Source organism: Lissotriton helveticus, chromosome 3_2 (genome assembly GCF_964261635.1).
Source record: "Lissotriton helveticus chromosome 3_2, aLisHel1.1, whole genome shotgun sequence".
NCBI lineage: Eukaryota > Metazoa > Chordata > Amphibia > Caudata > Salamandridae > Lissotriton > Lissotriton helveticus.
Window position 1 is genome coordinate 505,976,652 of NC_136062.1, and position 16,629 is coordinate 505,993,280.

General features: G+C 46.4%; 1 protein-coding gene across 1 annotated transcript in view; it reads right to left on the reverse strand.

Moving 5' to 3' along the window:
* The window catches only part of LOC144826386 (cytochrome P450 2K1-like), a 429,013-nt gene extending 416,322 nt beyond the window's left edge, over positions 1-12,691 (reverse strand). The window contains exon 1 of the mRNA XM_078684711.1: positions 12,500-12,691. Within this exon, the coding sequence (XP_078540837.1) occupies positions 12,500-12,691 (192 nt within the window). The remainder of the gene's footprint in view (positions 1-12,499) is intronic.
* Between the last annotated feature and the right edge of the window lie 3,938 nt (positions 12,692-16,629).

Sequence of the window (16,629 nt, forward strand, 5' to 3'; positions counted from 1 at the left end):
GGGCAGTGTTCTCCACATGGTTTTTAGCATCATATTTTAGGCTATTTTGGGGGGATCAGGGGTTGTTCATGGTACGTTTACCCTTCTTATGCCTGTTTCCTGGTTTATGGGAACACGGCAGCTCCTCGGCCTCACCAGAGGCATCACTCAATCTGTTCTTTGGGTGTATTCTAGGTTACAAGCAAATGGGAGTCAATGCGGTGTACGCAGCCTTGTCAATAAAAGAACCCATGTTGTTGGATGTCGATCGCTGGAGGATAGAGGAGGTCAACGGTTGCTGAGGGAGCCAAGTGGTTGGGCTGGCGCAGGATCAGTGTCTCGCCAATGGAGGAAGGATCAACTGTGATGTATCTCAGCGACTGTTTCAACGTAGGTGAACACGGGCTGTTAGCGTATGGTAATATAATGTTTGACACCCCTGTTGGTGGCAATACGTTTTCTATGATAAAGGTCTTATGTCGCATCAGCAGTTGGAATTTTAAACCTACAATTGGCAGTGCGTGAGGCAATTAAGCGATGCTTTGGGAGCCTAGGCCCAGACCTGTAACTTTGGGCAAACAGCATTGCTGATCCTGGAATGCGCCCTAATTTCGGCAGGGACAATGCCTTCCCCTGTTTCTCATGTTGAGTTGTACTGTTACGTGTCAAGGTGCACTAATACCACCGAGTGGTAAAACATGAACTCCGTCACTAAAAAACGAATGGGCTATGTACTAGCAACATCCAAAGTGTTATTAGCCCGTGGCTCGTTGGTGCTTTGTGATTATTTAATTGCACTGTATTACATGTGCATTTTTTATGAGGTCTACTTAAGGAGGTGTTTATATGTTCAGGTTCCTGCAGCTATACTGTACATTTACTCTTGGCTATTATGTGTATGGCTGATTTTCTCTTTGCTGATTTTTAGACACAAACATGTCTTAACTATTGCTTCAAAGTGAACTTTTAAGCACCCCAAATAATATGTGATTACTAGCCGATTCGTGACAATCAAACTTAAATATAAATATTACAGCCAGCTCCTTGTACCTATGCAGTACAACTGGTGCGCTGCTCTTATGGGTAGTTTATGTTGAGGGTGTGTTCAGATAGTGATGTGCCCACGTTTGAGAGTGGTAAGTGTTCAAAGGGATACTGACTAGCCAAAAACAGAAAGTGGATGAGGGTGTTTTGGAAGTGTTTGCTTTTTTACTCATAATTTGCTGACCTTTTTTCTGTTGGTTATAGGTGTTGGGCACTCTGCCGCTATGGATCAGTGCTAGTAATGCATATGCCGTCTGCGGAATTGTGACAGTGACTAAGTTTTGTATGGTTCTTGTATTTGATTTAATGCTAAATCTCTTGGAAATACATGTGTGTGTGCCAAGGGCCGGTAAGCCAAATGCTACTAGCGGGCTTGCAGCACCAGTTGTGCCACACGCATGGGTAGCCCTGTGAATGTATGTCAGACCTATCATTGTAGGGTGTGCGCATGCAGTTGGTAAATTGCCATGTTGGCTCAAATTCGTCTGACAAAGGGAGAATTGATGCCCTTTGGGGTGTGGTCACCTCAACAGTGGTCACAGGCCACCGACGCAACTCTTCACTGAGGAACAAAGATATGAGATGACGAAGACTCATGTTGAAGTGGCACTTTTATTATTAAATAACAAATATATCACTAAATGCATATTATTTCATATAACTAAGCAAAAACCATTAAGAAAACCTGACCACTCTGTCAGGCATAAATGCTAGATGACAAATGCTCAAACTTTTATAAGGCAAACTAGAATAAGGATCTATTGAAAGACATTTTTAAATCAGCTAGCGATTCAAAAGGGCATCGAATACATTCTATGAAAATATAGCGCCTAGAAACAGGCTTTCCTGAAGAGAATTATCCATACAGGTTTTTACATTATAAAGAGGCCCAAGATGCAAGGGACTAGGATCTTTAAAAGGCACAATTGAAATTAGTTAGAGAATACAGAACACATTCTCTAAAATATCCAGTGCTTAGAGACAACCTAACTAGGGAGACTACCCATACAAGATCTAATGGTTAAAAGAGACCTTAAATGCAAGGAATTGGGTGTGGATGAAAAATACAGAGTACAGTGAGAGATTCAAAAAGGTGTAAACATATTTATCTAGTTTGGGGGGGTACCACCTGAGAGAGGAGGCTTTTGTAGTCCCAAATCAGATAACGGCCGGCCGGAGAACCCACGCATGCGTCGAGCACTTGCAGGAGAGTTCTGCCTTCGTTTCGTTTCGAAAATCTTTATTTCGATCACTGATCATAAAAGATACATAACAATATATACAATTAAAAACTTATTAAACCGGTGTGATCCAATAGTTAAGATAATTTTATTTATTTTATTTATTTTTTAGCATTTATTGAGCGCGAACAATTACCCGCAGGCATCTCGGCGCTATACTGTGTTACCCTCCTATAGGAGCTTGGAAAAGTTTTCAGAGGTTGAAAAGCCAGGTTTTCAATTTCTTCCTAAAACACATTAGGTTTGGACTTGATCTTATCGGTTGTGGAAGAGTATTCCACAATCTTGGGGCGGCAACTAGGAAACGTCTGTCTCCCCAGTTGACCAGCCTAGTCCGTGGCACTACTAGGTCATTCTGTCCTGCAGATCGTAGCGTTCGAGAGGGGGTATATGGAACCAGGTGATCACACAGAAATTGCGGCGCTTGACGGTGAAGTGCCTTATAGACGAGACATAAAGTCTTGAATTTAATTCGGTTCCTGACCGGAAGCCAGTGAAGACTCCTCAATGACTCTGCTATAGGTTTGAATTTAGGAATGTTAAGGAGAAGTCTGGCTGCTGCATTTTGGACTGTTTGCATTTTCTTAATTATCCTAACTTGGGCGTTTGCAAACAGTCCATTGCAGTAGTCCAGTGCTGATAGGACCAAAGCGCTAATCAGTGTCTTTCCCACATTTGTTGGAAGAAAAGGGAGAATCTTCCTCACCAGGCGTAGCTTGTAAAAAGCCGTGGAGGCTGTCTGATTGGCGTGGGCCATGAAATTAAGGTTGTCATCAAATATGACTCCTAAATTTCTCACTTTCGTGACTGGTTTGGGCGCTACTCCAAAAGATGATGGCCACCAGGTTGGGGACCAGCTAGGGCTGAGGTGGCCAAAAGTGACCACCTCGGTTTTGTCGGAATTTAATTTCAGACAGTTTGCTGACATCCATTTTCCAATGGCCAGCATTCCTGTCTTGAAATTTTCTGCCACTGTTTCCCCATCATTTCTGACAGCCAGTATCAGCTGTGTATCATCCGCATATGAGGTAAGGTTCATCCCGTGCGCTTTGATGGTGTTGGCAAGGTCCGACACGTATATATTAAATAGTGTCGGACTCAGGGATGAACCTTGAGGTACCCCACATGGCAGTGATAGCTCAGCGGATTCAAACTGGCCCAGTATGACTGCCTGGGTTCTCTCTGCTAAAAAAGATGCCAGCAGATCTTTTGCCAGGCCTTGCACGCCCATCTTTTCGACACGGTTGACCAGGATCTTATGGTCAACCGTGTCAAAAGCGGCCGATAAATCTAAGAGCACCAATAGTGCTGTGCCACCTTGGTCTCTGATTAATCGGATGTCATCCGCTGCTTTAATGAGCGCTGTTTCCGTGCCATGAAATTTGCGGAATCCGAATTGTGTTTCGTCGAGCAGATGGTGTTGCTCGATGAATTCCGTGAGTTGATTATTCATGGCTTTTTCAGCTATTTTAGCCAGGAAGGGTAGATTTGCTATGGGCCTGTAATTTTTAAGTTCTGCTTTGTCCAAGCCGGGTTTTTTCAGGAGGGGTTTAATTAGGGTTTTTTTTAATTGGTTTGGGAAGCTGCCTGTACGGAACATGAGGTTGATTATTTGGGTGATAACAGGGATAAGAGTATCCATTATTACACGAAGGGTTTTCAGAGGACAGGGATCCAGAGCTGATCCAGATTTAATTGTTTTTATAATGTCCTGAACTTGAACTTCCGTAACCTCTTTAAAACCGGATAAGTTATTACCTGAAGAAGAAGTATCTATCTTTCCATGGAGTTGGGTGTCATCTAGATTAAAAGCTGAAAATATGTCATTCACTTTGGTGAAGAAGAAGGCTGCCAAAGAGTCACAGAAATCTTGGGAGCAGGGAGGGCTAAGGTCTGGGGCGCATCCCGCAAGATGTTTAGTTATTTCAAAGAGCGTTTTAGTTGAGTTTTTGGCGCTTTCAATTTGTTCAGTATAAAACTTCTTTTTTGTCTCTGTAATTAGGTGTTTATATTGGGTTAACAATTCCTTGTATACTGTTCTATCTTCACTTTCATACTTTTTCCTCCAGATTCTCTCTTTATTTCTACATTGCTGTTTTAATTTTTTAAGCTCCTCGGTGTACCATGGTGCTGAGGGGGAGCTTCTGTTCCTTGACATTCTTTTTTCAGGTACCAGTTTATTAGCTGTCTGGCCTACCCACGTGTGATATTGTTCAGTAGCGGTGTCTGGATCTGTGTTTTGTACATAAAAACAATAGATCCAAATCAATTTGGTGGGGCCCCTTATACCAGTCTTTTCATAGCTCGGCTGCGGATGAACCACAAAGACGTTAAAAATTTTGAAAGTGCAAAAACCACGGTGGGAGAAAGGTCTGATTTTAAAACTCTGTAAGCAGATTGGTGAGATCTGAATCCCAGGTTCCTCAGTAGCGGGACTAACCAGTATTTCCTGCTCCGCTCGTAGCCCTTCCTGGGTTTCCAGGACGCTGTAAATGAAGCTAGTGGAAGGCATCCATATCGCCACTGTAGGAACAATTTTCTCGTTAGTGGAGGAGCGATCTCATCTAGAGTTTTTTCGAGGGAATAGGAGTCTTTCACTTTCAGAAATAAGTTTGTCAAGGACCCCTCACGAGTGTCGTTAATGGCTCTTGTGATCATCAAAGCATAGTATGCACTCGCAATTACCTTTTTTGGAATCCTGGTACATGAGTTCGAAGGGTCCGTCCATAGTTCCGGGTAGCCCAATTCCTCGAACCTCCCCTTTACGTATGTTAACCACGGGATCTTCTTTATGTTCCGTAGTTCCAGGAATTCCTGTAATTCCTCTCTATAGTGTACGAGATCTGGGCTACTCCACAGACGCCTCCAGAATGTTAAGGGTTTGAGTCCTAGCTCCTCTGTTATGGGTTTAATTCCTAGATCTAATCTAAGGGGTAGTAATGGAGTGCTCTGGGGGAGGGCGGCTACTTGTCTCAAAAAAAAATTTCAGTGGACTGTAGCTTTGAATGTTGGATGTGGCCCCACAACTCACCCCCATATGTGACCCCCGCCCGGGCTTGTGTTTTGTATATATGAATAATTGGGGTAAATGGTCGATGGCGTGTTTTATTTGCCAGGCGCAAAGTTCCACCCGCCAACTGAGCCAGTTTGATGGTCACTTTGGCCTGGTGCGACGTCCAGGTTAGATGTTCGTTTATGGTGATCCCCAAGTATTCAATGTTATGCACTTGTTCTAATTGGACGGTGCCTAGCATGGGAGGGGTTCGATTACGAGATTTGGGATTTAAAATCATAAATTTTGTTTTTTGTGGGTTTATTTCCAATCCCCGATCAGAGCAGAAATCTAAAAAGCCATCCAGGATGCGTTGGATCCCCATCGGGGATTTAGACAGCAACAGGGTGTCGTCTGCAAACATAATTGCAGGCACCCTGTTGCCAGTCAACTTTGGGGCATCGGAGTTGGCAATCCTGTTTAGGTGAGCAACAACCCCGTTCACAAAGATGCAAAACAGGGTAGGTGCGAGCACGCACCCCTGTCTCACACCTCTGCGAACGGGGAACCTTTCGGTTAGTTTGCCACCTTTGCCACACCTTACGCGGGCATAATTGTTGGAATGGAGTCTCATCAGGATTGCCAAAATATCCGCAGGGACTTTCAGTTCTTCCATGACTTTCCACAACCTTGCTCTAGGGACTAAATCGAAGGCGGCACGTAGGTCTACAAAGATGGTATATAGACTGCCGCCCTCGATTACCGCTGTTCTCCAATAGAGAAGGTGTAGCCTAAAAATTTGGTCAGTGGTTGATACTCCCTCCCTAAATCCTGCCTGGTACTGAGATAGGATGTCCATTTCTTCAATCCACGCTTGCAAACGATTCAGGATCAGTCTGCCAAAGAGTTTTTGGGATATGTCGATCAGACTAATGGGCCGATAGTTGGAAGGGAGCAGGGGGGATCCCTTTTTATAAATTGGGACCACCTCTGCTCCCCTCCAAGTATCAGGCACCGTCATTCCCCCCCAAATGGCATTGAATATTAGTGTGAGGTACGGTGCCCATATCCCTGGTTCCTGTTTGAACAGGTCCCCCAGGACCCCGTCCAACCCCGGTGCTTTTCCGGCCGCTAGGCCTTTAATGGCCTCCCTCACCTCCTTTTCAGTGATGGGGACATCTGGGGGGCTGGGTATAGTTGAAGCTCCATCACTGTTTAATTCCCAACCACCCTCCGCGTATAAAGCTTCAAAGTGGGCATGCCATACTAAGGGGGCAATATTGGGCTCTAGTGCGGAGGGTAAGTCCTCCGTACCATTCGCCACTATGCGCCAAAATTTTCGGGAATCTCTAGTTGCCAGTGCTTTAACAAGATTCTCCCAGTACTCAGAGTCCCATTCCGCCCTCGCGTTCACCAGAAGCGATTTATACTTTTTTCTCCTAGTGCGGATTTCTTCCTTGCTAAGGTGTCCCTTGATAGCAGATAACAAATGGGCCTTTGCCTCCCTACACGTGGCATTATACCAAGAGGTTTTTGGCTTGTGGGCATTCCTTTTCCCTATGGTTATGGACAGATCCTGTTCTAGGGAGGCAATGATGCTTTTATGCGTTTGTGCTAACTCTCCTCTAATATCTTCGTCTTGGACTTTGGTTCCTAGATAAAAGGCATTCTCCAACAAGGGGATTAACCTTTCATATAGGCGGGGTATTCCATCCATACTATTCGCCAACTTCTCCCACTTGACTTTCCTGCGATTGTTTTCAAGTAGGAGGCCCGTCTTCTCTTTGCCCCTTCCCTGCGATGTGTCCTCCCTCCCAGGAAGTGAGTACATCAATTCCAGAGAGTTGTGGTCACTATCCGTTCTTGGGCAAACTTTAAAATCGACTATTGCTGGCCACATAAACGTTTTAACCATAATGTAATCCAGTCTGGACTCACTACCAGCTTTATTATAGGTAGGATTGCTAGGTATATCCGATTTACAACGGCCATTACACGCCCTGAGACCAAAATTAAGAGTGAGTTCTGCCTTCTAATTGCAGTGTTGGATCTAATATACCTGTAAAATGCAGAACTGACATTGTTCTGACGCACTTTCTGACGCACTTTCTGGTGCAGGTGGCTTGACAGCATATCCTAGGACACGGAAATGGTCAGGTGGCTCAACGGTAGGTTGGCCATGCTCAACCACAAAACATAAACAAAGAACATCTTGTCACGTACATATCTCTAAAAATATATATGAGAGCCGAACTTAACACAGGAGCTACCATTGCAAGATGTTGTGGCTTTTATTTTGTGCAAGCTATCTTTCAAAATAATATTTTAGCAACGGTTCAAGATGTACCAACTTATACCAGCTGGGTCTGTGTACATGTGTGTGGGCGTTGGTCTTGAAGCTGTGGAAAATTACTGTACCCTGTGATTGTCTAAATTACCTCGTTGTTTTCAGCTCAACAGAAATGCATGTTTTGAAATCATCAGGGCCTAGTGGAGTTTAATATGAACGACTGATAACATAAGATGGTGGCCTTTGGCCAATGGCTTGGGCCTATATGTAGAGGGATCACGGAATCTGTGGGCTTCCATTTACTGATAGTATATGGTGAAAATTGGTCATTTTAGCATATTTTCAGATTTTGTCGAGCAGGGCCCACATCAGACCTTCATTCTATCAAGGTCGATCAAAATGCTCTTTTTGGTAATTAGATGGTAAAACGTGACCCTACATCATTACATATAAGCTACCTCTAGGTAGGCTCCAGGATTCCTCTTTTGGTGACATTGCTTACTGAGAGATTTATGCTTAGCATGTTGCAGCAAGTTATTTACATGGTATTGAGGTCAGGCCTACTTGGCACTGGCCTCAGTGAGGGTCACACAAGTACACTATCAACACCTAAGACATCAACACAGTACATCCCAGGCCGGGGTTGTCACACCTTCAAGGGTATCCCTGCGCGCATGTGCGGCGTTACATAGGAATTAGGGGTCTGTGTCAAAAAACCTAGGCACCCATTGCAGGTAGACGTAAACTTTAGGAGGGCGTGATGTCACACGGTGCCTCTGCACCGGGCTGCTTATACATGTATGCATTGTATGCCGGTGTCTGCCACACAGTATCTATACACCCTCTCGCTCATACAGGTATGCTCAATATTGTATTGTATCGCATAGTACCTCTGCACCCATGTGCCTGTGCACTTGTGCCTTTGATGTTCGTCTGGCCTCACACGATACCGTCGCACCCCTGTGCGTGTACAATGAGGCATTATATGCCTAGGGTTTGTCATGCCGTATCTCTGCACCCTTGTGCCTGTGCACCCAGACAGTGAGAACGCTCTGCAGACTGGATCCAGGAGTAGTATCACGCAGTATTGTTGCATCCGTGTGGCGTCACACAGTACCGGCGCACCCCTGTGCATGTCCCCTGGAGCTGGATTTGGAGAATATGGATGCCTATGTCAGACAGTACCTGTGAACCATTGGGTGCATACACTATCAAAGCACCCTAAGCTGGGGGTGGGTGTAAAAAGGGGGGGTACAGTCTCACGAAGTAACGCTGACTTGTGAATTGTGATTGGTCATCTAAATGCAATAGGCACTAATCATTGATGTTTGATTTTCATTTATGTATGACTGGATACACGCCTGATGCCTGGGAAGTGCTCTTCACTGCTAGAACTGCTAGATGTGGACAACCAAGGGGACCAGTAGATCCGAAACGTGAGTGGCAAGCTACAGCCTCTCGTGTGATGGGCGATCAATTCAAGGGCTCAGTCGGTGCCAGCAGGAGACGGTGCAGTCCATGCACTATAGTTGAAGTGTATAAGTGTGTCAACCATTGGGGGTTGCCATTTGTGGTAAGTTAGCAGTACACTGCCTTACAGGTGTATACCTTGCTAGCTTGACCAGAACACAGATATTATGGGCGGATGCGACACATCAACACCCTTGATGTGGAACGGTGATCTGCCATTGCAGCGCCTGTGCTCACGGGCGCCTTTGTAGCGGACACTACAGTGTTGGGATGCTACGTAGTAGGAGGATAGGCTTGCACATAGGTTATACCAGAAACATAGTGGTCAGGGATAGATAGTTCACGGATTACATGATATGCTTTTGGGAGAGCTCAAGAGGTGCCAGCACTATATTGGTTGTGTATAGGTGTGCTACTAATTGGTTGTACCAGCCGTAGTAATGTAGCAGTACGCTGTTTCACAGTTGTATGCCTTGCCAGCTTGACCAAACCCAGGGGTAACAGGTGTATGCAACACCTCAACACCCCTTGTCGGGAAACAGTATTCTGCCTTTACGGCCCCTGTACTCCCAGGTGCCATTGTAGCGGACACTGCGTGGTGGGCATATTCCGGTGTAGGGAGATAGGCATACACAGAACATTTCAGAGAGCACAGGAGTCAGGTGTAGGTGGTTCACGGACTTCATGATATGTTTATGGGAGATCTTTGGCCCTGGGTTTCCCTGGGTAGCCTTCCTATTGCACCAACAATGAGTGTCAGTGTCTGGGGTGACGGGGCTTATCGGGCACAGCGTGATGCCATCAATTGAACCCACTTAGTGGCCCCATGGTGGTATGTCCACTTTCCCTGAGTCAGACAACCCTAGCATCTCTATCCTGCACTTGGGAGGGGGTGGGGAAGGACTGGGTATGTCTGGGGTAGAAGGGTGAGTCTACATATCTGTGTCCGGGGTACACCCTGGCGCAGACACTCCAGAGATTCCAATGGGGGGGGAAGCAAGTCTGTGAGGGCATTGAGCCACTGGAAAAAAATAACTAGTAACAAACTGGTGAGGCTAGCTAGGACTTGACACTCACAGACTATAGCTCAGGGGTGTATCTGGGGGGAGTCGAGCTCTTTAAAGACGGCGTCCATTTTTCCACATCAGGGAAAGAAATCATCGCAGAGAATCTTCTTGCCTAGTTAGTGGTGTATAGGGACAGGGCATGACCTTGCAGTGAGTTTTTAGGGATAATCAGACTCCAAAATATCATGGCTTGGCTGGTGATTTTTTTAGCGGTACAAAAGGGGGTGGTGATGGACGGAGCATCTGAATCAATCAAACACTCACACCCAGTCAAAAGATCTGGGTTTGATCCATCACTGTTCTTTAGCCCACTCTGCCACCCCAGTTCAGACATGGCTATATGCAAATCAGTCTGACCCTGTGCCTCATGGGAACAGTCCAGCCCGAACTGCCAAGCCATGCCTTCCCTGGACCGGAAACAAGCTTATAGCCAGTGTCTAACCCAGGGTGGTGTGGAGTGAAAAAAACGATGGATTTAGGCCCAGATCCTTGTACTGGGGTGAATGTATGGCATTGTTCTACATTCTGTCCATCAACTGTGTTTTTTGTAATTTTCACCCCGAGTGTGCTGGGGATGCTCAGACGTGAGTCCCAGGCTCTCCACACCACTGGAGTCAAGCTATCCAGGCTGATGAAGGCTGATAGCCAGAAACCGGTCCTTGGATGCTTGATTCTGGTCTGGGAAAGACATGGCTTGGTAGTTCGGACTGGACTGTTCCCATGAGGCACAGGGTCAGAGCTGATTTGCATATAGCCAGTGTCTAACCCAGGGTGGTGTGGAGTGCAAAAAACGATGGATTTAGGCCCAGATCCTTGTACTGGGGTGAATGTATGACATTGTTCTACATTCTGTCCATCATCTGTGTTTTTTGGTGATTTTTTTAGGACAGGGCATGACCTTTCAGTGTAGGAGGGTAGGGGGGCCTGTGACGGTAACGTAATGTTTGGTGAGCAGTAAATTTAAGGTCCTTAGAGGGCGGTGCCATTCTTGAATGGGGTCGCCCAAGGGGAGGGACGAGTGGTCTCTCCTAGAACTTCAGGGGCAGTTACAGCCTGTTGGCTAGATGCACGCGGGGGAGGGGGGAGTCACGCTTTCTTTTGGCTGGTTGGCCACTCTGCACGTGCACAATGACGCCAGTAAATGGTGCAGAGATGCTAGGGCCCCTTTAATGGAGTTAATAGAGTGTATGGGGGTAACCGGGGAGGGGGAGTACCCTCAAGGTAAACGGGCCCTCTGCGCATGCGCACTCCGACTGGAGGGTGTGGTTAAGTGATAAGGATCTGACACCAGTTAGTGACCTTGTCGTAGGTCCAAATAGGATAGGCAGAAAAGTAATTTACAGTATGATTATGGTTGATACTTTAGATTTGGATAGGAAATATTTTGTACTAGAATTATGTTAAGGTTAGCCATCTGATATCTGTATATATCTATTGTAATCAATATCATGGGACATTTCTGCGTAATCGTGTAAATATTGTTTACTTCAATTTTGTTTTATTTGTATGTTTAATAAATACGGCCGAGGGTTGTACGACCCCTGCCTCCAAAGAAATCCCTCTCATGTCTTATTAATAATGTTTGAATAAAGAAGGGGGGAGGTTTCTGTCAGTCCCTGGCCATATAGCCAGGGCCGGCTTTAGGCGTGTGCAAGCTGTGCACCTGCACAGGGCCACCAAACCCCAGGGGCCACCACACCAATATATATCCTTAATATATTAATCCTCTGCGGATGGATACATATTTGCGTGGTGGCCCCTGGCAGGGATTTGGCGGCCTCCGGCTCTGTTCCACTTTTAACCGCTTCCGCGCTACCGCGAATTCCCGCCGTGCGCTGAAATTTCAAAAATGGCTTGTTTGTGACAAAGCCAGCTCGTCATGCGCGCAGCGCAGGTAACGCCCATGACGAGCTGGCTTTGTCACCCGCGCTGAAGGGGTTAAACACCCTGACCCCCCCTCCCCCCTTAACTGGCCTGCGCGCTCCGCCCGGACCCCCTCTTCAGGGGCCCCCTACCTACGCTCCCTGCCCAGGGCCGCCATGAGCCTAGAGCCGCCCCTGATATAGCCGATGGACCACATTTGCCTTGGGCCTTGCAAACGTTTGTGAATGATCTGCTAACAAGCCCGCCTCTATGTGCACAGTATGCGCTCAGCTCTCCCTTGTACATCCAGGCACCCACGCGCGGCCCCTCCATTCTTCAAGCCTTTAGTTAGTTGTAGCCGCCAGTTTACCCATCCACACACACAAGCGCGTAGCTGGTTGGCGAAGAAGATTACTTAAAATATTTGTTTAAAAAAACTTTTGCTTTAACAAAGCTGGCATATTTTGTTAGCTCTGCACCCGTGTAAGAGTAACTTCAATGTAGGTGAATATGTGGCTGTGATGCCATCCGTGTGGGTGTCTCGTTCGCTCACCTCCAGTAAGGTCAGGTCAAGTGTCTTGAAGCCGATGAGGTGCAGGTTACCGATGACCGGCAGCGGCCTCGGGCCGGGGGGGAAGTTGCTGTGTTTCTCGCTCTTCCGTCCGTTCATCGTTCTTAAAACAACAACCAAGCCCAAAACACAGGCAAGAAGAGCGGAGACGGCCCCGGGATCTGGGAAATACATGTCCTCCTCACAGGGCAGAGGCGGTAGGAAGAGAGCCCGGAGCTGGAGGAACCACTTACACCGGGTTAAATCCTCGAGAGGGAGGGGGGGGGGGGGGGCCACCTTTCTTTGACTCCTGTTAACACATGCAGCTCTCCTCCTTCTGCAGGGGTTGTGAAGTCTGCTTGGAAACCAGCACAGGATGTATTTGGAGGATTCCCCTGAAGTTTCACAGCTATAGTTACTTTTCAAGAGTTCACGACCGAGTGTTAGTTACCAGCGGAGTTCTACCGCGCGCCGCTTTAATGGACATTTGACAAAAGTTTTAAATAAGTATAATTTGCGTGTTACTACAATTTTCAGAAATATTTGTTTTATTATAAACACTAAATCTTTTTCATATTGTGGGTCTATCTGCATGGGCGTAGGAAGTGTGGGGGACGCGAGGGACATATCCCCCCCAGATTTTGGAGTGGGGGGGACACGGGGGCAAGGGTGGGGGGGCGAGGGGACAAAATAATTTCCCCTCTGCCTTCTATCATTCGCAGGGCCATTAGCGGGCAAACGCGCTACCTAATGGCCCTGTACTTGACCTGGCTGCAAGTCAAAGAGGCCGCCCTCTGCCCTTTGTTATGCTGCAGGAAGGCTCAGCGTTCTGGGAAGGGCAGAGAAGGGGAAAAAAACTCCGTCTCTTTTCCTTCATAGCCCGGGGGAAGGCAAGGACAGTGTTAACTTCTTCTGTCCTGCCTCTGGCAGCGGCCCTCCTCCCCTCTGTCTCTTTATTCCTCCATCTCTTTCTTTCTCGCTCCTCCTTAAGTTTAGTACTCTCACTTGCCTCTCCTTTTGAAATACCGAAATAAAGCAATAAAGAGTGGTCAGCAGACAGGCCAGATTGTTATTTACAGCCACATACATTAGCGCCACTTTGTTTGCCAGTGAAAGTGCTACTTTCTTTCTTTCTTATTTCTTTGAACAACATTGTTTTCCCAGGGTGGGGAACCATTCCTAAAGGGACTGAAATACCTGGTTGATGGATTGAGTGGAAATGTTTAATATGATCATTTTCAACTGTTTTAATTATTTTAGCTTATAAAATGTGTACTGCGGCTCTGTGTCCGGGGATGTGGTCTTTTTTAAACCAAACTGCTTACATTTTCAAAGGATATAACAAATGGACATTGAAACGGGTCCCTTCCTGACTGGTCCTGTAGTCATCTCCTGAATTTTTTAGGCAAAATCACTTACTGATTTCTGAATAATGAGTTTTAAACTGTTAAGGTAACCATGTTGCTCCTGAATACATTTCACATGCTTTGCTTATTCTTGCATTCCTTGTGAGTGTCTGCTTTCTCCAGGGTGTTATTCATTTTTTTCAGGCAGCATTTTACTGTTGTCTAGTGCATAATTTGAATTTAGTCGCAGCACAATTGAGTTGTAGCTGAAGGCAGTGCACGTTTCTCTCAGTGGGGCAGTATGGTGTTCAGTGTGGGAGAGGATGTGGCACTCTGGTCAGAGCTTCTGAATTCGGAACTGGAGCACCATTTTCAGCCTAGATCGACAGTGACACTGAGGTCACAAGATCATTGAGGCCAGTCCACCGCACCCATTGGTACCTCCATTGGCCTTTTTCAGCAGTAGTAGTGCAACTTACCAGGAGTTGGCAATGTAGTATTTGCATGCACACCAAACTTAGGGGGTGATTATAATGGAGGTGGAACCGCCACGTCACCCCGTCAGTGGTGGTCTCACCGCCATCGGTGACTGCATCACCACCAACCATATTACAATGGCGGGTGGTTCCCTGGCGGTCGGAAAGACCAACCGGCACGCACTCGACTGGCTCCTTGAGCCCGCCAGTGCGGCGGAGGGGCTTGTGGTTCCTACAATGCTGGTGGTGCCTACCAGGCACTACAGTAGGGATTACGATACCCCTTACCCCCCAGCCTATCCATGGCGGTTCACCCGCCATGGAAAAATTGGCGGAAAGGGACATTGGAGGCCTGTAGTAGGCCCCTTTCCCCCCGGCACCCAGACATGGGACCTGGGGGGCATCTAAGAAGCACCCTACATATCACTGCACCATGTGGCAGGCACCGCATTGTGCCTGCCACGTAGTGCAGTGATATATGTAACATGTCAGTTTTTACATTGCGGCATATGATGCAGCCAGCAACACCTGCTGCAATGTAAAAGATAGGCACTGCGCACGTCATAGTGGCGGTCGCATTGTAATGCCTATCGTGGAGCCGCCACCTTGGAGGCCAGCAGTCCCATTCCCCGATTCGATAGCGGATGGACTGAAGTCCACTTGCCATCGTAATCAGCCCCTAAGTTTGCAAACTTCATGGTCTCTGCTTCATGCACAAACACTTGCAGCCTGCTTTCGGACCACTGGAGTTATGCAGCAATGGAGGCCAAAATTATGTTTTACAAACAAAATGGAATCCACTAAGACAAGGGTATTTTGCGGTCCCTACTATGGTGGGGAGCACACAGTGTTGTTTAAATACCCCTCACACACCAACAGGCCCCTTGGTGTCATGCTTCATCATCGGGGTCTTCGCACCCCTCTACGGGATGCGGCGTGCTACGACCGACGACTACGTGGGAGCACTATTAGTGGACTATGTGTGGATGTGTGTGGTGTAATCAATGTGAGTGGTGAAGTGGTGAGGTTTTAAAAGAATACCTGGCTCGTGGGGTGAAAAATAGACTTTTATTAAGCCCCCGGCTGGTATCATTAAAAGGGGGCAGTGGGAGGTTGTTAGTGTATAATTATGTACAGCAACCTTTTTTGTGCGTCTACATGGACATGTTTCGGAGTCAAAAACTCCTTCTTCAGGACAGGAACTGCACAAGGTTCCACACCGTACTCACGTGAAAATGTTAAAGTGTATTCTAAAAAAAGGGGGGTGAACTATAGGTGTTGTGTACCTAATTCGTAGTTCAGTATTGTAGTCTTATTCGCCCATTTGGCGTGTATTATAGACCTGGAGGGAGAGAAAAGCATGATAAGTATTTTCTCACAAGGTTGTTAGGCTGACAAAAAGGTAGGAATGACCTAAAGACGAAATAATTCGTAAATATAGGGTTTGCCGATTGCCTCCATGATCGTGCACCCTGTGAATAAAGTGAAAAAATAGGACAAACACATAACACACACATTGTATAACCAGTATGTTTCATATGATCCTGTAGGGTGAGGATAAAGATGACATAGAAAAGGTCTTACTTCTTCATGAGCCTTATGCGTGTTGTTGGGGGTTCTCACACTATGTTCAGTGATCTAAAAGACGAGGACAAATTGTTCAGGATTTTCCACTTACATCGTTTTCCTGAAGTCTTTCCTCTTCCGAGGATGTTAGGCTACTCACGAGTATTGTAGGATGCGATGTGCCCTCTTCCCCTCAACGCGGCTCCGAAGGTTGTGCCGGTCTGAGGGGCGGGTCGGCCCTTTATACTCTCGTTTAGCCGGCTTAATTGTTAGTTAATTGGAGTCGGATATGAGCCCAAACATGGGCTGATCACCATTCCTTTTGCCGCTATTGTGCAAGGGACCAGAGTACTGGTCCCGCGCATGTGTATTCGTTGTAGTTACACATAGTTTCCACAGTGTTGCAGTGTTGACTAAATGATGCAACAATAAAAAGGCTGCAACATAATGCAGTGCATTTTATGATACTTTATTATTTTGACATACTTATACATACTAACAGCCTCTGCAAAGCTTTTGCCTCATTAGTACAGGTGTAACATACAAATGTAGCAGTGGCAAAGGTGACCAGGCAACCTTTGTAAAGGGCCCTACACTTCACAGCAACATAAATCACATTTCTTTCAGTAATTTTTGATCCGTTTGAGCTACAAAATTGTTTTGGGTCAAATCGTTAGATTATGGAGCAGATGATGTATTATGTGGCAAATATGATACAGCCATAGTTAAGTGGAAAATATTTTTC